Source organism: Heloderma suspectum, chromosome 5 (assembly GCF_057233095.1).
Source record: "Heloderma suspectum isolate Gila_16-S chromosome 5, 16-S_ref, whole genome shotgun sequence".
In the NCBI taxonomy this organism is placed as follows: Eukaryota; Metazoa; Chordata; class Lepidosauria; order Squamata; family Helodermatidae; genus Heloderma; species Heloderma suspectum.
In genome coordinates this window covers 203603947-203631177 of record NC_139462.1, presented here as the reverse complement: position 1 = coordinate 203631177, position 27231 = coordinate 203603947, and the positions used below count along the sequence as shown (strand labels likewise).

Genomic DNA, 27231 nt, shown 5'->3' with positions numbered 1-27231 from the left:
GCTCCCCTTTTAGACCTTCACCAATTGCAAAACAGAGCTAGGTAAGTGAGAGGGGCAGTGTTGTCAACGGGCCAGGCCAGGAGGCATGATCCTACTCCCCTCTCCATGTATTAGTAGGAAAGGAAAGGTTCCTCCTGTGCCAGCACCGGGTCATTACTGACCCCTGGAGGGACCTGGACATTTAATCTCCCCTGGACATGAATGTCTAGCCAGATTAAAAGGTCTTACCTCATCTAGTACTTCCAAGGTTGCCAGATCATCTACATCCTCCTGGTTTGCAACTGGAGACCTACTGTAATTCCCTTTCTTAGTATGAATACGCTCAAATCTGTTCAAGAAAATGAAAATTTGGAGAATATAAGTGCATGGAAAGAAAGAAAAATAAAGAGAACAACTGTGATTTCATTGAATTAGAAATTAATAAACAAAAGGGATGCTCTCTTTAAGAAACAAGGTCTTTGGAATCCCTAATTCCTTATTAAGGTATCACTTACATGTGGATGTACAGCTACTTTTACCACTCTGGAGCCATGCAGCAATGCACTATGGCAGCCATACAGCATAGGTTTGGGATTTGAATCCAGATCGTAGATCCAACATTAAGGGTGCAATCCTATGCATGTTTAGACAGAGAAAAGGCCTACAACTCCCAGCATGCCCCAGCATACCGGGAGTTGTAGGCCTTTTCTCTGTCTAAACATGCATAGGATTGCGCCCTAAGGATGTCAAAACCTGTCCCTCTTTCTGCAAAATTCCCACCTTCCAGCATGTTCACACTGTATGTTCCATGCATAACAACTTATGCACTACTACTGTGGTCTGATCCTACTGGATCAGACCACAGGCCTATCTAGTCTAGTATACTGTTTCCCACTGTAGCTAACTAGGACACTTTCCTGCAGAAGCTGATAAAAAGCAATGTTAGCAATGGAGATTCAAATCATCGTTGCAAGTTCCATTCACATTATTATCCACAATGGTGCATCACATCCCCCATTCAAAAGTGCAGACATCTTTCTAAGCAGAATAAAGCAGATGTGAATCAGCGCTGGCCACTGCATGCCCAATTGGTTTAACTGCACAACACCTTGTGTATTCAATCAGTGCTTTCTTCCTTCAAAGATCCAGCAATAATATACTGAAATCTGATGCCTGGTTAGATCACTTAAGAGTGCAGTCCCAAGGGATTACCACTTGATAGGCAGAGGGCTCCAAGATTGGAGCCCTCTGTTTATCCTGTACCCTGTTGGCAGGAACCAAGCAGGGAGGGAGGAAGATGGAGGTGATAACACCTCCCTCCATTCCTCCTGGCTTCTCTAGCTGACCTACCTTGCTATGGGCTGGATGGGTGACACAGAGGCTTTAGGATTCTGAGGAACTCAGCCACTCATCCTCCCTCCCTGCCCAACATCCTGCTCCCTTTTCCCTCTTCCTGAGCTCGTCTGATGTTGTGGCCTTGGAAGAGCAGCCACCACAGTACTTTCTGCAGTGGCTGCATGGAGGAAGAGGGAATGATCCAATCTCAGATTCCCTCTCTTGAGGTCCTAGCAGTGTTTATGGCACTGAGAGTGGGGAGGAATCAACCATATCCTATGGCCCCTGGAACGTTCTTCCAGGGACCATAGGGTTGCTTGGTTAACAACAGTAAATATGCAATTTTCACACTGAAAATGGAAAGGCAATATTAGTGGTATCTTTCCTAGATCAAAATTCTGCATTTTGCATAATCAAGGTAATCTGCTTTTCAGAGTGCTACATAAGAAATGTCCTGTTAGAATGAAATGGATCTCAACAATTGTATTCTAAACATTTGCATCAGTGTGTCAGTGGGTGGTTTTCACATGTTCAATTGGTTTGCATATAAATGTACATTGTTCAGCATGCACATCCTAATTACAAACACTTCCCTTCTGCTTTCTTGTCTAAATATTGATCACAAACTGGTGTGAGTTACAGGTGGGCAGTGAGGTGGCCAAGTTTTCTGATGACATCAAATTATTTAGTGTGGGTAAAACAAAAAAGGCCAGTGAAGAGCTCCAAAAGAATCTCTCCAAACCAGAGGAATGGCCATTAAAATGGCAAATTCAGTTCAGTGTAAGCAAGTATAAAGGGATGCACCCTGGAGCAAATCGTCTTAACTTCATGCATACACTGATGGAGTCTGAGCTTATCATTGTTCAGCTGCTATGAAAAAGGAAAATTCCATTTTGGGGATCACTGGGAAAGGAATCATAAAGAAATCTGCCACGATCTTAATGCCTTTATACAAATTGACAATGTAACCACACTTGTAATATTGTGTACAGTTCTGGTCACTACACCATAGAAAATGGTAGAGCTGGAAAAGGTGAAGAAAACAGCAAGTTCAGCAACTGAAAGGCTCAAGGGGATGAAATGAGAAAATATTACAACATTTGGCACTCTTTAGCTTAGAAAACAGGAGGGTAAGGGGGAGACATGACTGAGTATACAAAATTATGCATGGTGTGGAGAAAAAGGATAGGAAGAAAAACTTCATAATACTAGAATATGGGGTCATCCAACAAAGCTGAATGGTGGGAGATTCAAGTCATATAGAAAGGACTTCTTCACACAGTACATAGCTAAACTATGGACTTCATTACCACAATATGTAGTGATGGCCACAACTTGGATAGCTTTAAAAGAGGATCAGACAAATTCATGGACGATAAGGCTAACAATGACTACTAGTCATGACGGCTCTATTTTATCTCTAGTATCAGAGGCAATTTGCCTCCATACCAGTTGCTAAAGAACATGAACAGAAAGGTGCTATTGCACTCATGCTCTGCTTTAGGCTTCCCATAGGTATCTAGCTGGCCACTGTGGGGACAGAATGCTGGATTAGATAGGCCTTTGGTCTAATCCTGCACAGCTCTTCTTATATTCTTATGCCAGGACTCAAGCCCACAATGGATCTTGAACTAGTGACCTGAGGAATGTTAGACAGGGATTCAACCTGTGTTCTGACACGAGACAGCAAGGCCAAAGGAGGGAACTGCATACCATCTGAAGAACTTTTGTTATACCAATAGGACAAGGATGTGTCTGGTGATAATGCCTGATCTCTACAGGAGCTTCCAGGTCAGGCTTGCTCACTCATCTGCCCTCAAGTTTCACAGGAACAAGGTCTGATGCATATTCTCACAGACAGCATGAGAAAAGCTCAAAGGTGATTTAAGCCTCAGGTGTAAAATGTCATTTGATAACACCCTGCAATTCTAATGTAAGGTCATGGTCTGTGACACTATAAGAGCATGTTTGGAAGTGCTCCATGTCCTAAGCATTGCTTGGCAAAGTGAAGTATTTGGATCAGGCTGCAGGCATTTCAATAAGGGCAAATTATGCCTGGCTTTTAAATAAATCTGTAATTTTGAAGCAATTTGCTTGGCAAGGCTGGACATGAAAGGTCATCCTCCTGCCTACCTGTCCTCTTGACAGAGTGACTTTGACCAAGTCTCTGCAGGTACGCTGTGAATGACAGATGCAGGAACTGCCTTGCTATTTTCCCCCTCTCACCCAAGGGAATGACGTAGCCCTCAGCTTGTCATTCCCTATTCCTGATGTTAACCATTACATATCACAAACTATTTTTACCCCATTGCCAAATATAGAAAAATGTGTTGCTAGAATGATTGCCAGTGCGGTCTCCTATTCAGTCTACAAGGTTTAGCAGCTGCTGAAATTGGGGAAAGATGAAATAAGTCAAGACACCAAGATAATTGTCTGTTTCTCCACCTGCATTTTTCCCCACATGGATTTTCCTTCTAGAATGTCAGTTTCATTCCTTGATATGTGTCCATGGATGTTTCTGTTGACAGCTAAGCGTACTGGCAGGCTGGGTTTGATTGACGAGTTTTGGACTTTCCTCTGTCTGGACGCATGCAGTGTGGAGTTACCAATGTGAAAGTGGTGGCACGGAACTCCCTGTGTGTCTGGGTTTACCCTTCCTTTGCTCTTGATAGGCCTTGACCATGTAACCTGGAGTTATCAACAAAAGATTCAAAGTTGGACTCTCTATGGGTGTGGTTTGTTTAGGCCCTTCAAAAAGTTATCCCTTGATTGCATGATGGGTTCATTCCAGGAATCATTCCCTTTCCATGTCCGGGGTTGGAACCCCGAAAGGATTGCCTGGGTTAGGTACCCAGGAATCCAGAGTCCCTTCCCTTGTGTTCAGAACCATGGAGAATGGCAACAGGGAAACCATGTTGATGAGGATCTCAGTCATGGTAGTAGTGCTTAGCTTTGGACTGTTCTGGAATTACATAGAGCCTATAGCTACTGACCATCAGCTATATGATTTCTGAAGAGTGTAACCATTAAGCTTTGGCCGTGGGATTCCCTGCAATAAAGAAATCTCACTGATTTGGGTGTCCGGTGTCAGATTGCCTGAGAGTGTACGCTGAGGAGATCAGGAAACCTGACAGTTTCTCATGTATGTATATGTACACCCACACACGCACTTCTAGAGGGAAATCTGCCAAGTCTGTATGTTGATTGTTTTATGGATAGCTTGAAAATAAATCACCTAATATTCTTCACCATGCAACGCATATAGAAGAGAGAGATACGAGAACACCAAGATATTTTGCCTGCTTCGAAGTTAAAGGGCACAGACCCCCTCAAGTGGGTGCATCATGTCTTTAGCCCCCAAAGCGTTCGTAAAAATAATTCTCTCATCTGATGTTAGTAGATGTGTTTTCTCTTACCATCGTGCTCATGGGCACTGTAAACAAAGCACTTCCCCACTGCTCCCATTTCAATCAGTGAAATTATTATTCTTCGTATTTGTTACAGATATTCAGTTCCACAGGCAGTTTCAAGAACGTGACAGGCTGCTTCTTCAAGGTGGCATTGACAACAGAATGGCTCAAGACAGTTATTGTTTCTGCTCATTTTCTCCCCGCCCCCGGCTGCCTACCCCATCCCTGTCTTTCAGTCAAAGCAAATAGAGGTCACTGGAGCGCTTTTGGTCCAATTGTTCGAAATGCACAAAAGTGATCTTCGATGGCTCTCAAAATAGCATCGAAAATGCCAACTCCCTGGCAATTTGTAGCCATTTGTAAGGTAATTAGAATAGTTCATCTGACAGGGAAAATTGCTAGGTCAGCTAAGCAACTGCTATTTGATATTATTATTTATTATTTATTACATTCTATTAATGAAAGAACAAATAAGCAAAAAGATAAAAGTATACCTTGGAGATTAAAATAAAGATTTTTTAAAAAGGCCATAATTCTGAGTGGTCCAGGAGCATGGAAAGTAATGCCACACTATGTAAACAGAGTTGTGGGTGCAGTTTTTGGCAAAGAACTCCTACTGTGACACTTGACAAGGGTAGAAACTGGTGTATTATCACTCAGCATCAGCAAAAATATTCCATGCTTCTCCCATGACCTACTAGCCATGGCAGTCTGAGGGAGCCCAATTAGTACCAGTACCATCTCTTAAGATTTGCAAGAACCCATTGCCACGATGCATCTATGTACCTATAAAGATGCTTTTCTATTCTGTGACTGAAATGGTGAAAACCTAGGGATGGCTGAATCTGTCAAGTTTGATCTTGTTTGATGTAATTTTTCTACCACTAGGCTCATTCCACCCTGGTTCCTCATCAGATTGTATTTTCCCCCTACATAGATAAATTTGTATGTAGTTTTGTTTGCATTTTTCAAATGTATGAATTTTTGTGCATGTGTGTCTTTGTGCACATTTTTGAAAGGCATTTTTCTGTGAACATTTTTCAAATGTGCATGTTTCTGAACTTTTTTTTTTGCAAAACACATTGCACCCTCAGAAATGTCTGGATTTCCAGCCACAAACTGCATTCAGGAAGCGTGCATTGGCTATTATCGCATAAAAATATGAACCTAATGAATTTCTCAGCCATCCCTATCAAAGCATACCAAAGGTGACCTTGTTTGTGAACATTTCTCATACATCAAACTTTTAAGAGCACTATCAATAATTATTTCATTTTGAAAGGCAATTTCAAGCATAAACACTTAAAAAGAATAAGCAAAAAGTGAACTATCCAACACTGAAGCATCATAGGGAGGACTATACAACTTGAAAACAATTTGTTTTGTTCAGGTAGATCTGTGACAGAGTACTAAGAACAATTTCATCTGGCAGAAAACTGGTGGGTGGGTTTTGCTTTCCTGCACAGGGTTAGGAAGAAATTTGATGTTGCTTAGGAGGAGGAACCAGAAGGTTCCAGGTTTAATCCCTGGCCTCTACAGATGAAATGATCTCTGGTGGAGGCACCAGAGAGCAACTTCCAGTCAGAAGAGACAACACTGGGATAGATGGACCAATAGTTTTACCTGGTACTAGGCCATTTTCTATGTTTCTACATCCCCACCTCCACCGGTTCCATTTGACTGATGAACCTGGAAGTTCCCCATTCCATGTTACCCGAGAGCACAGTTAAACCTCCACAAGATGTAGTGATGGCCACCACTTTGGATGGCTTTAAAAGGGTTTTGGACAAATTCATGGAGGATAAAGCTATCAATGGCTACCAGTCCTGATGGCCCTATGGCACCTCCAGTATCAGAGGCAGTATGCCGATGTACAGCATTTGCTGGAGAACATGGGTGGGAGGGTGCTGTTGCACCCATGTCCTACTTGTGGGTTTCCTGTGGGCAGCTGGTTGGCCACTGTGCGAACAGAATGCCAGACTAGATGGACTCTGGTCCAGCATGGCTGTTCTTATGTTTTTATCTGGTTTGTTAACACAAAATGCATTCATTTGTCCTGAGAAATTTGGGACTGGCTATGGAGGATCTGGGCTTGGTGCAGCAACCTAACCAGATGATTTTCAGGTGTCTTCAAGCCCTCTGCATCTATCATTCTAAATCTGCATACACATTCTCTAAGGATCAATATGTAACCTCTGGATTCCATACTTAATTCAGAAGACCACACATCACTATAGAAATTCGGCACAATATTGCATTTATGTTCACTCATGCCATTTATATCACGCAATGAGGATTCTGGGCTTCTTTTTGCCTTATCAGGCCCCTGGAGGCAACTGGGGAGGGAGTAAATGCTGTTTCCCAAACCTTTCCCCTTTCTTCAGCCACCTCTATAGACAGCCTTTCTATCTGGTGCCCCAGCTGCCTCTACTCCCAATGAAGATAGGAGACCAGCTAGGACTCCTCTGGGTTCTAGTTTTTCCCCTTCCTGTTGACTCTCATCAGGCCAACCCTAGTGCATTGGCCAAGGTAGCCAAGCCAAAACTTGTGGTCTCCAGAAACCTGCCCCTCATTTTGTCTCTGACCTTGTGTCACATCTCTGCCTGAGGTTAGGAACAATCCCATGTTCCTTTGACCATTTCTCCCTACTAAAGGATGGTGTCATCAGAGACAAGGACTTACACCTTGCTCTGTCAAACAGACATTTAAGCAATCTTGATGGCCTCTCTCTTCACAGTTGCCTTTAACTACAGCATCATTCTTTAGTAATACATACTCCTTTCAGGTGTGCCTACATAGTTATTGTATACGTATCATTTCTTTGAGGTATGTCACTTTGTGAGGTTGTAGCTCTGAAAAGCAGGTTATAAATACTTAGTAAAAATAAGGAGAGGCAGCTTGATGTCAAATGACCTGATAATCGCAATAATAAAGAAGTCCTACCTACCCACCCAGCCCAAGGTTTGATGTTTTATGTCACTGGCTTTAATTAGTTATAGTACAAACTACAGTCTCTGAGCACTTACTATGGATTCCATAGTGAGATACAAGAAAGGAAAAAGGATCCAGCTTCTGACAACCCCCCTTGCCCTATTGCTCTGTAAGGTTAGCTGGAGTCTAGAAACCCCATTTCTGGTTCCTCAGGTAGAGGTATGCCTCACCAGCAGGTGAAGGTGCAGGAGTTTTCTTTTAGTCCAGGGGTGGGCAACCTGTAGCCCTCCAGAAGTTGTTAGACTCCAAGATGTTGACTTGGAGTTATATTCTGCTGCTATAAAGTAAGTTCTTGTTTTTCTGATTCTTTGTCCTAGGACAACACATTTTAGGTCAACAGAGACTGGTTTGCGGGCTGTTTCCAAATAGCTCTGGAAACAGCTTTGGAAACAGATTTTTGTCACTTAGAACCCCATAACTAATGCAAGTCTGAACCCCACCTCCAAGGGAAAAAGAGACCTTAGACATATCTTCTGCTCTGTTCTGTATTCCAAGTTGTCCAATTTCCTAAGGATATGTTTGTTTTGTATCTATTGAACTGACTGCCCACATAAGCACCTACCTACCGTAGCATATGAGTTCTGCTGTACTATATGCTACTGGGTTTAAGGTAAATGAAAATAGCTCCAAATGTCTAGCAAAAATGGAAGCATCAACTATTAAGGAGAATTATGAAAAGCAATTACTACCAATTTTGTATATTTTTGTATTTTAAGGGGGATCTGACTGAGTGTGCAAGATTAGGAGGCTCGTAGAGAAACCTCTGCATGGGCCTGGGTTTATTCACACCTGTACTTAAAAAACCATGGTACAGACAGTTTCCCTGCCTCTCCAGCCTCTCTGCTTGCAGGATGACAAGCAGTCCTTGGTGGGTTTGCCCTATGCAGCCCTACTGGGCACAGGGTCATGTCAATAATTGCTGTAAACTGCCCAGAGAGCTTCAGCTATTGGGCAGCATGGAAATGAAATGAAATAAATAAATAGAAGCCATGGTTTCACTGAACATTTGGGATCTTAAACTGGCTTAAAGCAGCAACCCATGGCTAACGCTAACCATGGTTAAGCATGATGTCTGTGCTGGTCTGGATCTTCAAAGGGTTTGAAAATCACCTAGTTCTCTCTCCAAATGTCTTTTCTCAATACGCATCAGTCACTCCCAGTTCATTTAACATGTCATTGAATGGCATGCTTTCTACACTTTTTATCATTGCCAAAGGTTGTCCTGTGCATTCTGTCCAAATGCCTGTAGGGTTGGTGTGTGTGTGTGTGTGTGTGTGTCTGTGTGTGTGTGAAAAATATTTGTAGTAAGATTTGTCTGGATCAGCTACAAAAGCCACAAGCATCACTACAATTCTTCCTGGATTGGCAAACACAAATGGACAGACGAGGCAACAGAAGACAAGCTGATCTTCCCAGATAATGCTTGATGGGATAACCTCACTGCTTGAGTGTCACTTCGAGTCATCTAATTGCTATGCACTGGAGCATATTAGGACAGGCAAAACTGTTTTATATGGGTGAGCTGTGGAGGAAGTGGAGGAGAAAGAATGTTGTAAAGCACACAGTAGCCTCTTGCAATACACTGCGGGCATCAAAAGACTGGGTTCATTATGGTGAGAACCGTCTGAACACTGGTGTGAAGGTAATTCACAAATATCCTATGGAGGATTATGGCCTCAAATCAAATACTAGGGGAAGAGTAAAATGCAGCTCTATTCCATATGGATAATCTTGGGGTGATGGGAGCACACTAGGCACTGCCACTCAGGGAGCAAACATAGGACACTAAGCATCTCTTGAGGGCAGGAGTTAATGCTGCAGTTCCACATCAGTGTTAAACTGGATATTGGGCAGCAAGAAGTTAACATCCTCAGAATTACACAGGAGGAAATGCAAGTTTTAGCCCCTATGGTTTTCAGCATAGTCCTCAAAATGTGCAATATCCAGTGAAATCTAGTCTGTGCAGGAACGTCAAGAGTTTGAGGGTAGGTCTTGCTTTACATAGTTCCATATATTCCAGGTCTACCAGAATGATATATGTTAGTAAAGGTTAATCTTGCTGCAAGGGAATGTTCCTGTTCATGAGTCCTCTTCTTATTTTATTATTTTTTAAATGAAAGGATATGGGCAGTGAAATGCTGAAGAGGTAAAGGGTACAGAGCAAAAGGTCCATGTGTGTGCAGTGCTAGTTCCAGGACCATGGGGGCCCTTGGCAGGGTGGATCTGATGGGTCCCTAGTGGCCAAAGTTGTAGCTGCCATCTTAGGTTTTCTCAAAATGCAATGCTCCGGAAGTTCCATAAAAATTATCTGGCCAGTTGCCACAAAAACCATGTTGGCTGCCTTTTTTTTTTTTTGATCCACAATGCCACAAAGCAATGGTACTTCCAGGATACTGCATTTTGTGGCGATGACTGCAGCCACTGGGAGCTCAGTGTGGAAGGCTTGGCAGGCATCACCAACAGTGGCAGGCCTGGCGGCTGCCCAGATATGCCAGGAGGTGGTGCTGAATCTGTGAGTTTTATGCTGTGGGCTCTTTTGATGCCTTGTACTGTAGACAAGGTTCTGCTACAATCCAATCTTGAAAAGAAGTCTGAATAGGTCAAGTTTCACATGGAAGCCAGACAGGAACAGGTCAGCACCAGGGAAAGCTCCAGGTGGAATCCAGATAGGGTTGTCTGTATGTCACTCCAGCAAGGAGCAGAGCAAGGCTAAGCCTTAAATAAGAGTTTGGCTGAATTCGGGCTACTTGCCCCCTCCTCCATACTGACTGAAGCTTTGTCTCTTGAAAGGGCAGAGCCTATTTTAGCAATCTCAGGCTAAGACAACATGCGAGTGGATGCAGCATGCTAGTTTCCTCATGGCCTAAGCCCTCAGAGTCTGAGGATGGTAATGTGACTTCCTCTGGATGCAGGGGAGCTGGCCCTTGGGTCTTTCTAGAGAACTGGGTCCCAGGGAGTTCGAAATCTCATGACACCTTTCCATGGCTGAGTCCTCTTGCTGAACCATTAACTCTGGAGCCTCTTCTTCTGAGGACAAGGGGTCAGAATCCTCTGAAGATGAGGGTTCGGGGCCCTGGTACATGACAGAGTGTAAAAGTGCCCCAACTGAAGGAAGTCTATTGCTATGTGCCTAGCTTGTTGGTTAGTGAGTCAGGATTGTTGCTAGTGGCACAGAAAGATGCCACTAGCATCCTTCGAGCCCTGTTGCAGAGGCTGTAGCTTTGAGGAGGGGGCATGTGGTATGGCACATGATTTGCATGCCAAAGGTCCTAGGTTCAATCCTTGGCATCTCCATGTAAGGCCAGAAAAGACCCTCTGAGACCCTGGAGTCAAGCATTAGATGGACAGTATTGAGCCAGTGGTCTGATTGACTGTGGACAAGTAAGCTTCATGCGTTCCAGTTGGAGAGAGAAGATGATTTTGCTTGTCCCCAGTGTTGTCACAGGCGATATCTAATGAAAGGAGAGGTCACATTTTACCAGTAACTGTGGGCTGGGAAAATGAGACACCTGTGCAACCTTGAGGAAAGAGGGGCATCAGAATTCCCTCTAACAAAAAAGTAGCAATATGCTTGTTATTGCTTGAAGAAGAGGTCATTTGGGAAGGCATTTAGGTTTACTGCTGCCATCAACGCATGTGTCTAGTTTGACTTCTTGGCTATGAGCTTCAGGCCCTTTCATTAGTGCCATGCATTGGATTTGCTCCTGGCCATTTGACCTAATATTCCTACAAATACTAGTCACTTCCTGGTCTTTAAGGATGGGGAAGAGCCCTTCTAAAATGCTGGAAAGGAAAGGTGTTTTCATTTCTGGGCAATGCATCCTTATGTCAGACTCTAAAAAGAGCAAAATAAATCCCTAGATCTCACTAGAGGGTTGCAAAAAGCAAAACAAAAGAACACATTAATCTGTCATAAGTATCAATAAGAAGAAATGTGGCAGATTTTAATAAGATTTCTCTGTGCAGCTCATTTGATATGGAGAAATAAGTGACACTAACAACTGATAGTGTCAAAAAAAGAACGCTTTTTATGTTCTATGTTCCATTTTTTTAAAAACAAAAAACGCAATTCTATTATTTCTTACCTTGAAGCAGAGCAGATACAAATACATCAATACTCATCAACGGCTAAATTTCACATTCAGTACATCACTTTGATGAAGTTGTTCCAGAAAACCTGACACCGAGCCAAAACACTCTTGGTAATTTCATACAAAGGATACATGACACTGAATGCTTCATGATGCATAGATTACATTGCTAAATACCCTTGGAACAAAAATGAAAATACCCTCCTCTGTCAGTCATGCTATTTCTGCCAATACGTTTCTGTCACCTGCAAAATAAGGGCCTGGTTTTGCCAGTTATTCATATTGAAGAGCCGCTGTAGCATTAAACTGATGGTAACACTTCAAGTACACAACAGAATAGGGAACTCCAGAGGCCTTTCCCTCATGCGTTGAAAGTTTGGGACAAACCAAACTGTATTCCAACACATCTGGAGGCTGCTGAGTTGAGAAAGTGGTTTACAGAGATACTAGCTACTTAAATGGGTCACATTCACAAACATGAAATGGCCTTTAAAACTCATTTTGCTACCTGCGGACCAAAAAGTACCTTGCTTTCTCCGTGACTCCCATTTGCTGGTGAACATCAATGAATTCCATCAGCTTCATCTGGAGAACGTTCTCCTTGCCCTCCACCTGCTTCACAAAATCATGCTGGAGCAGGTGAGACACTGTCGGCCGTTTCTCATAATCTTTGGTCAAACACCTGGACTGGCAGAAAATAACAACTTTTCAGAAATACATTTATGTAATACAAAAGAGGTGGTGGCAGGGGACAGGAAAAGAAGCCTGGCATGCGAGAACTATACAGCACTATTTTCACCACCTCGACATTATCTCCACAGTGCATATATTTCATCTATACAAAGATGCAAGGAATTTCAGATAACCATGGGAGGATCTAGAGCAAGAATAATATGGCAGTGTAATCACATGAATTACCAGTCCCTCACTCCTCTTCATACACTCATTGGACCAAGTGGCTGGCAGTCTCTGGGAGTGGACCTGTACCTTCCCAGTCCTAAAAGAAGAGGCATGACCCACTAATTCTGAAGGGAACACAGCTTCTGTAGCCAATGGACCATAACTTTGCCCCTGTTCATGTTGGGACTGCTGTTACATCACTAATGAGTATTATGTACTCTCACATATAATCTGAGAGCCTCAGCTTGCTCTTGCTGTCGGGAATGTCCCCGGCGTGGAGGTCCTCTCAGGGGACATTCCTGCCAATGGTAGAGAGGTGACTTTAATTGATTTCCCCTTCCCCATGCAGTCCCTTGAGCCCCCCCCCCCAAATCTGCTCCAAATGGATGGGGACCCCCTGGAAGGGTAGGAAAGGCTGTAGGGAGAGGGGGAATAGGTGAAAATTGCTTCCCCCTCCCCTTCTGCTTGCAGGATCCTCTACTAACCTTGGGCCCATCTGTGAATGAAAGGAGCCCTTATATTAGTGGAAGCCTAGTGAGGATCAAAGCCAGAGTGAAAACAGGGGCATAGTATGAGAGTACATGATGCAGCCATGTTGCTGAAACTAAGCAGGTCTGGGTATGGTAAGTGTTTTAATGGGAGACTGCCTTAGAGCCCCATTTATGCCACATTGTGTTCCATGGTTGAAGAAAGGTGGAATATAAATGTATTAACTAAAAATAAAAATAAAATGGCTTATAGAAATATTTTTTATTCATAATCTCCAGATAGTGAAACTTGCTCTGTATTCTCTGTATAACAGATCCTTTGTAACTTAGTGTAAACAATAGTTCTGTTTATCTGAACATTGGATTCTGTCTGAATAAATAAGGTGACATTATTTTTAACTGCATGGTGTGCATTTAGACATTGATTTCTTTTTTAATGGCTTGATTGTCACTCACTTGCTGATAAAGTCATTGAATTCAGATGACCAGATCTCTGGCTGACGTAGTGTTGGTGGTGGGTTCCTGCAGAAAATGGCATTAAAATAGGTTAACACACAGAATGACAATAGGCTCAACAGTATTTTTTTTTAACAAAAAAGAGTGAGAGAAGTCAAGCTGAGTAATGAGTTTATGGAAGAGTCATTAAAATTTTGATTTCCTCTAGTTTAAAAGGAGCATTATTTGGAAAAGTATAATGCACCACTGATTGTCTTAATGTTACAAGGCTAAAGAAAAAGAGGAGTTAAAAATCTCTACCAAATAAAGCAAGAAGTGTTGTAGTTTTCCAGCATCCCAACAAAATGATATGACTAATGACTTATTCATCATTATTTAGGTATCATGACAAGTTCCGTGCAGTCCTAAAAGCAGTAGGCTTTACAATTCCTGAGATTTCTTAACATTGTCAGGGTTAGAGAAAAATATATTTACTTCTAATTCCCCCAGGATCATAATCTGACCTGCCTATTGGTCTATCGTTTGACCAATAAAGAGATCTTCATTCTCTAAGGGCGTAATCCTATGGCCACTAGGCAACGGCTAGACGGCCATAGGATTTTTTGGATTTGGGGAACAGACCTCGAAGTCAGTGCTCCGAGGTCAGTTCCCAGAAAACCTCCTCCCTGCCTTCACCCACACCGCCTCGAAGGTGGTGCAGATCGTCCCTGTCTCCATGCTTGGAAGACCAGTGCAGAGCGGGAGGAAAGGGGGTGTTCTTGCGGGTGGGGAGGGGAGGGGACAGCGGAAGTGTTGTTATGACGCTTCCTATGTGTTGACTGGCTGGCCCTCCCCCACTCCAAACCACTCCAGCTAGGCACCTGAAATCGGCCTAGTCACTAATGCAGGGCAGCTGGAACGCGGAGGAAAAGTTCCCCTCCATGCTCTGCCCACCCTGCATTGGATAGTTGGTCATCTCTGAGTTCAGAGCCGGCTGACTATCCCAATAGGATTGCTCCCTAATAGTCTTCAATTCTATTCAGGTCTTTTAACAACCTAGAGCGAAATTTGTACACGGTATTATACAGGCCCAATATGTTTAGGTAGAACCAGTTATTTATCACAGAAACATCCTAAGGTTTATTTTTGCCAGTTTCCAATTCTGTGTCACCCTAAGGGAAATAATTCATTGAGACAGTACCTCGGTATTTTGAACAGAGCTCTCATAGGATGCAAATCAGCCAAAGGTGGATCTCCATCACCTAATTCTATGGCAGTGATACCCAGAGACCATGCATCACATCTGGCATCATAAGAACTGTCCAACTGTTGCTCACATGCAATCACCTGTGAAGATAAAAATGAACAACAAGCATATGAGATTAGCAGTTCTGCTAGACAGGAATTTTGTAACTAGGGATGCTTGAGGATTTCGTTTGGTCTGTATTACTAAGCAAACCAACCTCATTTGCACTTCCCAGACTAAGATGTGGATTGGAACACAGCTATTCTTTTGTTTTCACCCCTCCTTGAATTTTGAGAGACAGTTCTCAGATGAAAAAACATACCCAAATGCATATTTTAGGATAAAATGCATACAAAAATGTATTATTTTAGGATGAAGTGTGTACAAACATACATATTTTCAACCAGAAAGCATACAAAAATGTATACTACATGAAAACAAATCTTCATGCGCTTTAAAAATAATAATCATAGATTGATATAGATATGGGACAGAATGAAGTTATGAATGAAACATGCGAAATAGACATGGACTGGAAATGGATCTCTCCATCTCTATTTACAACCCTGCTGTGTACATCTGAAACTGTTCTTCAACTTCTCTGGTGCAGCAATCAGAACAACTGTTATATGCTATGATGTGTGAAGTGGAAATATTCAGAAAGGTAAATATTCAATTTAAACTGTGCTTCGATCTTCCATGCTGCCTGAGAATGAGAGCCGTCCTGCAGAAAAAACCGCAGCAGTGAGACTGAGACACTTCAAACGACAACTCGATACTGCAGTAATACATGGAGGGTGAATGAAAGAACTTATCCATGTTTCCACAGCTATTGCCACGGCAACAAAGTGTCTGCCTAAGCATCTAAAAGGAATTCAAATATCTTCCTTCTAGACTGGATTAGGGCAAGGTGCTGATTTCACAGACTTAAGAGTGGTAACATGGCTTCTTTGTAAGATTTCAAGGATGAGGGCCCCAGCCGGTTCATTCCAGAAATGGGATACTGTATTTGCCTGGGTGGATTAATGAGCTGTCTAGACCAGGGGTATGGAACCTCTTTCAAACTGAGGGATGAATTACATTTTGGGGAAACTCTTGTGGGCTGCATTCCCATGGTGGGCAGGACTGAAAGTAAAAGGGGTGGGGGCAAAAATACCAGCAAATTTTGGTGTAAAGATCTTAATGCCAGTAATTAAGCCTTAGTAGAGGCATTTCATCCTTTCAGAATGGGGAAAAATGGCACAAAAGCTAGGAAACTTCCAAACGATCAGTACTTCCCTCCCACCCTCCACATATTACTGCAGTACAGAGTTGTGGTTTGAGGTCTCTCAGTTTCACTACCGGTGGAAAGGAGACAGCCATTTGGGGACTCCAGGAGGCCTGCACTGGGGCCCCAGGCCTGAGGTTTTACACCCCTGGTCTAGACTGACTTCCTGGTCCTCATTCTAAACTACGCATGCACAACTTGAGACCCACCAAGCCAAATACACCAGGGGCTCTTTTTGCTGCCTGCCTGGCACCGCAAAAACAGTGGGGTTGTCAAGTACCCACCAGGCCACAATACATGGTGGAGGACTGCATTAGGCTTGGTGTGTTACATTGTACAGACATCTTCAGAACAGCAAATCTTTTGTAAACAACATCATGAGATCCATAGGACAGCTCAGTCCCCTGAGAAGCATTATTATTACAAGGCCCTCAGTGTACCCAGGTTTCTCATTCGAATGATACCAGTTGAAGAGTGGAAATAGTTAAGAAATTGTCTAAGCAAAATATAGTTTTCTATATCAAGCTTGAGAATGCATAATTTATGTTACATAGAAATGCATCCATCCAATGCTCTGTAGGGCTCTGATATACACAGAAAACCATGTGGCAGGGGCTGTCCTGTCCACTTCAGCATTTATGAACATTTCAAAGCAGAATATTTTGTCATTTTTGCATGAAAATCCATGTGTATTTTCGTGCATATTTTTCTAAATGTATGACTCAATTGTGCGCATCTTTGAAATCTGCACATTTGCCTCCCATTTATTAAAGCATATTGGTGTGCATTTTTCAAAAGTATGAATTTTTTTATGCACATTTTTCAAATGTACGCATGCCACTGAACAAACTTTTGGAGGTATGCAAATCGTATTGCAAGCTCGGAAATGTACGGACTTCAAACGCAGATTGCGTTCGGGTCCGTGTCCAGTCTAGAGGGTGTGAACTGGCTAAATCCTGGTCAAAAACAAACTGAAATGAATTTCTCATACATCCCTGCACATGCACACTGAAGATGCTCATTTGAGGTGTCTGTGTCTCTTCCTGACTTAATAGTCCCACACTCCCTAGCAGGGAATAAGCAACAAATTAACACACTGTTGGTTAGATGTCTCTTTGACTACACATTCCACCATCTGTATCCTTTTATAAAATCCTGTGAGATATTTAACTGCATGTTTGGTTTGGGGGATTGGATGTAGGGGCAGGGACAGAACACACTTTGCCCAGTCTTATTTAGGTTTTCCTTAGGGAAGTTTACATGGGGAAGAAGATGACATGAACAAAAGTCATCTGAATAGGTAAATGATCAGGTAAATAAGTATTTACCTGAACAAGTAAATAAGTATGTGTCATGTACCTAATAGCTGGACAGTATTAGCTTTCTGCAATAGACCTAAAGACAATGGATTTTGTTGTTGTTATAAGCATTCAGGTCACAAAGCATATAACAGCTGACATTTTTCTGTATAGAGGAACGAGGTACCTTCAGTGCAAGATAGGCATTATATTGTACCCAAATAAATAATGGGAAAATATCATCTTGACTATATTTCATTTTAAGAACCTAGCACTGATCAAAACGTAAAGGATTTTTCTCCAAAGGATGTAACATGCAGGTAGAGAGAACTAGAAACCTCGATAGATATTTCTATTTAAGGAATTAAAAGGTGATGGATCTATTTCTATTTAAGGATTAAAAAGGTGATGAAGGAGAAGGAGAGAAGCACAAATAGACAAGATCCAAAACTAAGAATGAATAAAATCCCATCTAACCTCAGGAGCCATCCAAAAGGGAGTCCCTACTGATGTATTCCGACGGAGACGACTGTTGGTCAGCTGAGCTGATACACCTAAAAGAAACAGGCAAATTGACACCAGGGTGACATTTTTGCTTTAAGGAGTTCCATCCGGAGGGTATCACTTCTTACCGTTCTCATAATTATGTTCCAGCATGGCATTTCTCCTTCAAAAGCTTAGTAGCATTTTTACAGCTCTTTGCCAGCCTGCCAGCAATACCTCGCCATGTAGGCTGGTAAATATTTCTTGCACATTTTGCACTTCCTCCACTGCTAGTGGCTTGAAAGGGGCTTGACTTTAGTTCTAAATTAGGGTTTTTACAAGCAACCCGACTGTACATTGTTTGGATGGATGATTACAGTATTCCTGTATCCTTTTCTTAGCAGCAGAAGGAAACCACAATGAGCATTTGAGAGAATCAAACTACCATTTTATTTAAGGCACGATGTGCGTTTTTATTTTATTTTAAGGACTACATTAGCAGTACTCTTTTTAAGGGCACAGTACCGACACTAGGAAAAAAATGTTCTGTTCTATATATTTTAAATTGTTTTATTGTGTGTTGTTTGGTTTTAATTTTGTGAACCGCCCAGAGAGCTTCGGCTATTGGGCGGTATAGAAATGAAATGAATGAATAAATAAATAAATAAAAATCTCTGATTTATGAACTTGATTTCAGCCTCAGAAAATATCTGATTTATATGCACCCTTCTGTTAAAAGTATGATCAATGGCAATTTTTTTTAAAAAAGCACATGACATGCATGTCTTGAGCATGGACTGCTGTTGTAGTGCAATGTTCCACCTTTGTGCTAGGATGGTGATGACTAATTGAAGCACAGCTAAACATGTACATCACAGAAAGCTCATTTACAGGGAATGCACACTGTTACTAAAACTTACATTGCCACCTGCATCAATGCTTTTCAAAGCTTTGATTTTCAGGGAATTCTTATCACACTGATTTCTCTGCTAAGGAACCCCCGCCCATCCCTACCCCAAGTTGCAGAAGACTGGGGGGCACCAGTGTGACATTTATGTTTATGGAGTTCCATTTGGTGGGTATTCTCATTATTCACTTCTCATTATTTTCATAATTATGTTCCAACATGGTATTTCTCCTCCAAAAGCTTAGTAGTATTTTTGCAGCTCTCGGCCAGCCATACCCTGCCATGTAGGGTGGTAAATATCCCCCTTGCACATTATATGGAGCATGGTCGGTTCACAGAGGTCTACTAGATTTCAGTGTTTTATTTATTAACAGAATAATCCAATGGCCCCTAGACAGCATCCTAAGGACCACAGGATGCAGCAGAGCTCTGACCTCAGAACCCTCCTGCCACTACCCACGTCCTTTCCAGCTGCCGCAGAAAGCTCCGTGGTGGCCCCCTCTCTTGAGGCTGGAACTCTGACCTTTGGAAGGGAGGAAATGGGCATGTCAGGAGTGTGCCAGTGAGTGAGGAGGGGAGACGCTGTGTATCCACTCAGTCCAGCGGCCTCTCAGGCCCCATCCCTGTCCCCAGCATAGAGTAAAGCAGATGGGCTCTGAGGTCCTTCTAATGAAAAATGGTTTTAGAGAGGATGGAGAGGCAAAATAAAGCCTCTGTCATCCCTCCATCAACCTCCCAGCAGGGATTTGGATGATCAGGTGCCACCAATCTTTAAGGCTTCTGTCATTTGGGCTTGTGGTCCACTGGACTGCTCTCTAATTTTTTTTTAAAAAAATCTTGCCTTTCAGTTAAAAAACATCATTCCAAAGGGTCTCGCATTTTAAAGAACACCACCAATAACACTGAGGACTTAAAAGCAAACAGCAAACCAACCCTGTATAGTCCCCCTGCCTGAACTGTTGGTGCACCCTAGAACACATCCAATGCTTTCCTGCAGCTGCACACTGCAGCGAGAGATCAGTAAGAATGGGCAAGTTCTTTTTCAGGCAATCTTGTCTGTCATTCCCAGTCTCCTAACTGAGGAAGGCCTGATATGTTTTCAGGGACCCACAGGGTTCCTCTGGAACACAGTGTGATAAATGCACTGACCTTCATTCTGACTTAGCCAAAGGATAACGTGAACATAAAGATAATTTGGGATTAAATTTCAATATTCGGTGTTGGATCTCTCTCTATCAGAAACAGGTGAACAAGTTATGAAATAAACCAGTTGCATTCCCAAGCTCAGGGTACAGAACCTCAAGTCCAGGGGCCACATCTGGCCCTGCTGGGGGCCAAATTCAGCCCTTAGGGTTCCCCAGAGGGCCATGCTGCCTTTGCCTGGCCCCACCCCCTATCGTATGGCTTTTTGTGCATGTTTTTGTAAAAGGTTCAAATGCCTCTCCTAAGACTGAGTTGCTGGCAATAACAGGTTTAAGCTAAAATATGCTGGTATTTTTATCCCCTTCCCTTTTGCTTTAGGCCCTGCCCACCAGTGGAACACAGCCTCCAAGAGCTTCTCTGAAATGGAATGCAACACCCCTGCTCTAGGCTGAGTCTGGCCAATGATCCATCTTGTCCAGTGTTCTGTTTCCCACATTGGCCACTTAGATGCTTCTGGGACAGCCAACCAGCAGGGCATGAGGGCAAGAGCCCCACACTCCAGCCACTAGTATTCAGTGGAGTACTGAATCTGTACACAGAGGTTCCATTTAGCTCCCATGGCCAACTGCCACCAGTGGAATCATTCTCCATGAATTTGTCTAATCGCCTTTCAAAGCCACCTCAGCCAGTCACCCTTGCCACAGCTTCTGGCAGTGAATTCCACAAATTAATGATGGAAAATAAATGTATGTGCTGTGCTTCTTTTGATAAAATGGTTGGTCGCGCTTGGTTTCACAATGGATGGACACCCTCAAACCCAGCTGGTTGCATATATCTCCCTCACAAATTGAGACTAGGGTTGCTGCCAAAACTTGACACTGGGTGGTTCAAATAAATCATGTGAATGATATCACAACCATTTAGTTAGCTTTCCAAACCAATCGGTGTAAAAGTATGAATTTGAAAACTGAATCAATAGCCACATAAGTTAGTATCCATCCCTTGCTCAACATTTCTGTTTCACTCATGGCTTCATTTCCTTTCTGTATTCAGCTAGTCAACTGAGGCCATTGCCCTCTAGCATTGCACATATTGCTTTTCCTTGTTGTGTAAGGAAATATTTACTTTAGAACAGGGTGCTGGTGGGTGGCAGAGTGAGGGCACTGGAATGGAAATCCAAGGAGAAGGAGCAGGTTGGATGGGGAGCAGCGGCTGGCAGGGTAGATCTGGGGAGGAGATCTGGGCTTTGGCAGACAGAAATGCCTCTTCCACAGCTGCTGCCCATGCCACAGCCACTTGCACCAGCTCCATACCAACTGTAGGGTAAACAGTAAGCCATGTGAAAACAGCCAATCAGAAGAGGGAACATAACACAGTGATACATGATGTCCTGATGCATAGCATGATGCCATACTACAGTTGTTGACCGACATGCACAACAATTTATATATTACCGATACGCTATCCGGCCAGGTTTAAAGTTTTGGTACTAGTGTACAAAGCCCTAAACAACTTGGGACCAGGATACCTGAGAGAGCACCTTCTCCCTTACCAGCCTGCCCATTGACTGAGGTCATCAGAGGGCATGCTCCTGGTGGTTCCACATGGACCTATGGCTGGACTGGAGTCCACCTGTAGAAGAGCCTTCAGTGTGGTGGCCCCCTTCATATGGAACTCCTTGTCTCTGGAGGTCAGGCAAGCACCAACACTGGGTTGTTTTCAGCGCCTCCTGAAAACAGCTCTTTCCCAGAAAGCCTTCCTTGGTAACCAGCCTCATTTTTATTGGCACTCTGTTCTTTAAAGAATAATTTTAATATCATGTTTCATTCTTCTTTTTATCCCTTGTTCATTTTATCTCTTGTTGGTCACTGCTCCAGAATCTATTTAGATGCGGAGTGGTATACAAAGGTTGTAAATAAATAAATAAATAAATAAATAAGATATACACAACAAGATTGTCGAATAATGGACAACTTTCATCTGAGACAGAATGGAGGAATTCATAACTTGACAAGCAAATTACAATTTCTCTTGGGGTAAGTTCATCCATCCCTAGTTGAGACTGAGTGGGTTAAATGTGGTTGAGTCTGTAAAGGTGCCAAAGAACGTGTGTGAAGTATCTTTGATAGCACAGGAGCTAAAAGAAAGGCTCATAAAGTACACAGTGACTGTAATCCAAAGCAAAACAGCATGGCTACTGTCATGCCCAGACACTCATCTATAATTTGTATCCTACTCCCCCACTTCACATAGCGATATCTAAAGGAGTTAACATCAGTTATAAAAATAACATAAAAACAAGACAACCCAACTCCCCAAAACACACGCCCCCCAAAACAAAAGATCAAGAGTGGCAATACAATAGCAAAAATTAATATTACCAGAGAGATAGATTAAACATGACCAATCTATGCAGCAGCAACATAATTTTGAGGAAAAAAAACTTTGCTGAAAAATAAGTTTTCAAACAATGGCAGAACACTGGAAAAGGAGGAGATAATGTCTACATTTCCTCAAAACAATAAGCTAGAATTGTAGAGAATCCTGGCTTATTATTCATGAGCAAGCGCGCTGACATTCCTGCTTTGTCACTCCCCTAACAAGCCAGGGTCTGAATCTAGAGTTTGAAGTTTGCTTACAATGCCTGGCTTGTTTAGAGTGGCAAGAAAGGAGTCAGGTTTGTCTTGCTGGTGAGTTCCTGGTTCCTGAAGCTCCTCCCACTGGTGGGAGGAGCCAAGCAGGAGTGATTGGGAAGCATGGACCTGTAGGCTTGTTCACAAATGATAAGCCATGACTCTCCAGAATTCTGTCTTACCATTTTGTGTGAACATGGCCAATGAAACCTCTCATGGCAGCAAGTTTCATGTAATGGGTAACACTACAGAAAAGGCTGTCTCATGCCATCTTGGGAAGAGAAAGATTCAATCTTTACCTCACTGTCATAGATCATGTTCCATTCACTCACATTCGGCAAAGGGACAGAGACAGGAGCTCTCATATTTATGATTTGGAGAGAAGAAGTTTCCATCTTCATTGCAAAATACACATCATACTCCTGAATTAACTACATTTGCTGAGGTTGGGCAAAGGGACTTGGACTATCATGCTGAAGAAAACACAGTGACTGAAATTGTTTATTATGCTACACTGTCCAAATTGATTACCATAAATTGCTTCACAGAGAAAAGGGCAAATATAAAACTAAAATTAATTTGCAGGAGATGCTCAGTTGAAATCACACCCTGCTTCTTTAATCTAAAGTGCCAAAAATAATGAGAGCATCCAAGGGCCTTCTTTGGATTCAACTGAATGCAAGTTTTAAATTTTAATCATAAGACATGTTTTTCTTAAGGCCGATTTGTTTTTTTAAAAAAACAGTATCATCATCATCAACAACAACCTTTTGCTCTTGGCAGCAAGCTGGCATTTCAGTCTGCACCATCAGCTGAATGATATTTCCTTGGGCCTTTGCCTCTTACAAAAGGATCGTGACATCATGACATGCTTGGCAACCCTCCCTTTCTGCACCTCATCAAGCAGTCAAACATAAAGCCAGGCAGACTTGCGAGTTTTCTAATAACAGCTTAATGACAGCATGTGCATGTGTATAAATTATTTTTGGAGGAAAACTATATATATAGCGCAGCGGCATACGAATTAAAACTACAGTGCAAATCTTAGATAGATGGAGCATTTCTGGGCAAACACAAGAAGAGAGCCAAAGTTGGCCAGTTTTGCCAGATTAATCAGGATTAGAAGAACCACTCAGGGCCCTTCTCCCATGGATCCATGTAGGAGCCACTTTGCCGTGATGTGATCCCATGTGGCTGCAGACTGTGTATGAATAAAGCGACCACAAAAATGACCCCACCCATTTCCAGTGCAAGCTGTGTGGCTAGGTTGTACATTGGTGTGCATCTGACATACAACTGACCTGTGGCATGTTGCAGATCCTATAGTTTATACACTGGAAAACATCTGACTTAAAAGCGATCTGTAGATAAGCAGACACAGTTGAACATATTGGTCTGCATATTCTGTTTCAGGCAGGAAAAACCTGCTGAAGAAAGGGTCTAGCTCAGTTGGAACCATGCTAAGGAATTTGCAAAGCCAAAGTTCCTGAAGTGTGATCAGACAAGGCTGAGGTCAGGTCTTGAATAGGCAGAATAAAAATGAGTAGCACCATGGAGAGCTCAGAAGAGGGGAAGTTTCAGAAACCTAGTCAGACAGGTCCAAGATCAGGTCTAGGATAAGCAGAACAAAGAAGTGCATAGTGCCAGGGTGAGCTTTGAGTGGGGTTGGGACTGGAAGCCAGACAAGCTGAACGTGTATGTTGCTGCAACAACTAGCAGACTCTGAATGAGCCTTAAGTAGGGTTTTGGTTTCCTGGCTTCTGTTAGCTATTTCCTCATACTGAATGAGACTTAACAGAACCTTGCTTACTTTAGAAGCCTTTGACTGTGATGATATGGATGTAACTGCAGTGTGGTAGCCACTAGGGTTGGCGGAGAATTTCTCCCCGAAACTTCGGGGGGCCGAGCGCCAACGTGTTCGGCCCCCCGAACAAGTTTCGGGGAGAAATCCTCCGCACCCCCCCGCCCCCTCACCCCCCCCCGGGACGGGACTTACCTTTGCCGAATGTCCCTCCCGGCGGCGGGTCCGGCCGGCGGTTCGGCGGGTGTTCATGCGGGGCGGGAGCGGCAGCCGGTCTTTCGACTGGCTGCCGCCGCCGCCATTGCAATAAAAGAAAAGAAAAAACGCCCCCTGATAGGCTACGTGACGATTAACATAGCCTATCACGGCTAGATTTGCAAAGTCAGCTGTGATAGGCTACGTCAATCGTCACGTAGCCTATCACGGGTGACTTAAAAAAAAAAAAGCGCGTACGGATAATGGCGGCCCCCCATAGGGAGCCGCCATTCCCATTCCTTATTTGGTCGCGTTATAGTGTTGCCCTTATTTTCGCGTTATAGCATTGCCCTTATAGCGTTGCCGTTATTTTCGCTGTAGTCTACGTAAATCTTTACGTAGACTACAGCGACCAAATAAGGAACGCGAATGGCAGCTCCCTATGGGGGCCGCCATTAGCGTACGCGCTTTTTTTTTTTTAAAGTCACCCGTGATAGGCTACGTGATGATTGACGTAGCCTATCACGGCTGACTTTGCAGATCTAGCCGTGATAGGCTACGTTAATCGTCACGTAGCCTATCAAGGGGCGTTTTTTTTTTTTTTTTAACTTTCGAGTTCGCGGCCGGGCGAGGCGAGGCGCCTCCTCCCCGGCCTGAATTTCGGCCGGGTGAGGCGGGAAGCCTCCCCCCCGGCCTGAATTTCGGCCGGGGCGAGGCGGGAAGCCTCCCCCCCCCGGCCTGAACTTCGCGGGGGGAGCAGTGAAGCGCCTCCCCCCCACCGCGAACATCCTTCAAGGACAGGTAAGGGACTTTCGTCCACCCCTAGTAGCCACTCTGGAGCTGGGGTCTGAAGATGGTAATGTAACCTCCCCCAAATGCAGGGAGTTGGTCCATGGGATTTTCTGGGGAAGGGGCATCAGAGGAAGAAGGGATCTCAATATGTGCTTCCAGGGCTCAATCCTCTTCCTGGTCTGAGAGATTGTCTATACTAAGAGCCTCCTCCTCTGAGAAGCGGGGATAAGATCTACTCAGAGGACAAGGAATAAGTATAACAAAATGGAGGTGGACAGATCAAGGAAGTGAGCTATGCCTTCCAATAAATGAAAAGATAAAGACACCACATCCTATTCAGATTTAGGAGAATATTCATCTTTAGACTTAAATGAAAGAAGATATGTGATTCAAGAAGCATGAATGAAAGCAAACCTTTGTCCACCAAGCCATACCCATTCCAGAGAAATGTCTCTTCTTTAGAATGAGTTTATCAGATATACCCATCTCTAGTTCTGGTTTAAAGCTGGCTCCCAATCCTGGATTGTTTGGGTGCACTTCACCATAATCCAGGGTTCAGATGTAAGATGAAGCTATCCATTCATGATTTGTTTACCTGATTATGCAAAAGGAGGAGCAAAGCAGAAGCGAAGGGATTGCATGCAAAAGACATTGCTCATTCATGATGCTATACATAGGTAATGCAACAATTCTAAGAATGGGCCCATTATTAAAATGATTAGGCTTTGAGCAAGGTTTCATTAAAATAGTTTGTGTATTTTGGCTTAGATGGGAATGTAGGATTTCTCTGTCTCATTTGAGAACATTACCTCTATGAACTGGATTGTCTTTGGTTGATTGTTTAAAAATTGTATTTAGATATATGTTGTCTCTCTATGTGCTATTTTTATGTAAATGGTTTTGCACCTTGTATAATGTATTTTTAATGGTTTTTACTTTTTGTGAACCACTCAGAATGCTTTGGCTATGGGCCGGTATAGAAATATAATAAATGACATCAAATGAAATGAACTGCCATGCCAGGCTGACAGGTATAGATACAATGGAAAGGTAGAGGAACCAATTAACCTTTAGCAATTTCTGCTGTTGTTGTGTGTGTTTTTTCCCAATATTAGCCTATCAGTCTCAGGACAAGTGTAAAATGAGATCAAAAGAGCCATGCTTCAACTGACTTTGTGAGAATGTCCAACAAAGTTTGGACAAGGGAGAAAGTAGATGTTACGGAGGTTCAACCCAGATTAGGCGGTGTGAGTGCAATTTAAAGTGAATCGATAGGCAAAAGGGGGAAGTTGAATTCTCTCCTAACTCTGCTTTCCTAGCCAATTTACCTCTAGGAAGGGCTCCTTCCAATGCTGGAGATCCACCAGATATAACTGGCTGGAATGAAGTAATTTTGTGTGTGTGTGTGTGTGTGTGTGTGTAGGGTGAAGTATGAGAGGAGAGGCTGAATTTCACCTTCCCATCCCCCTCTTTATACTAATTTGGCACTTATCTGACTCATACATACAGGTTTGTTGTCCTAGTGTCTAGTGCAACTGAGAAGTCCACAAGCTGTTTAAATAAATTATTTCAGTTCAATAGATTCAGCAGCATTCAGTACTTGTGTCATGCCAATTTCAAATATTCTAAATAAAAAGCCAATTATCTCCCCCTCTGTTTTGCAGAGATGACTCACAGCGGAATTTTAGCCCCTGGTTTAGTCATGCTGCTTGATGCTAAAAGCAAAGCTGTCCGTTTCTGTTCTGTTGATTCAGCTCATCCTTTAGCTCAAGGGTGGGCTCAAGATCCACTGGCAGATCCCTGGGTAATTTGTAGTAGATCATCAAGGCTTTCTGAA

General features: G+C 43.0%; 1 protein-coding gene across 2 annotated transcripts in view; it reads right to left on the bottom strand.

Moving 5' to 3' along the window:
- MYO3A (myosin IIIA) overlaps nt 1-27231 on the bottom strand; it is a 133387-nt gene that overhangs the window by 68227 nt on the left and 37929 nt on the right. For both annotated transcript variants that reach the window (XM_084860485.1, XM_084860484.1), the window contains exons 5-9: nt 17918-17994; nt 14831-14976; nt 13651-13716; nt 12333-12488; nt 229-328 (exon numbers count right to left, since the gene is read on the bottom strand). In XM_084860485.1, coding sequence (XP_084716611.1) covers nt 229-328; nt 12333-12488; nt 13651-13716; nt 14831-14976; nt 17918-17994 — 545 coding nt within the window. The remainder of the gene's footprint in view (nt 1-228; nt 329-12332; nt 12489-13650; nt 13717-14830; nt 14977-17917; nt 17995-27231) is intronic.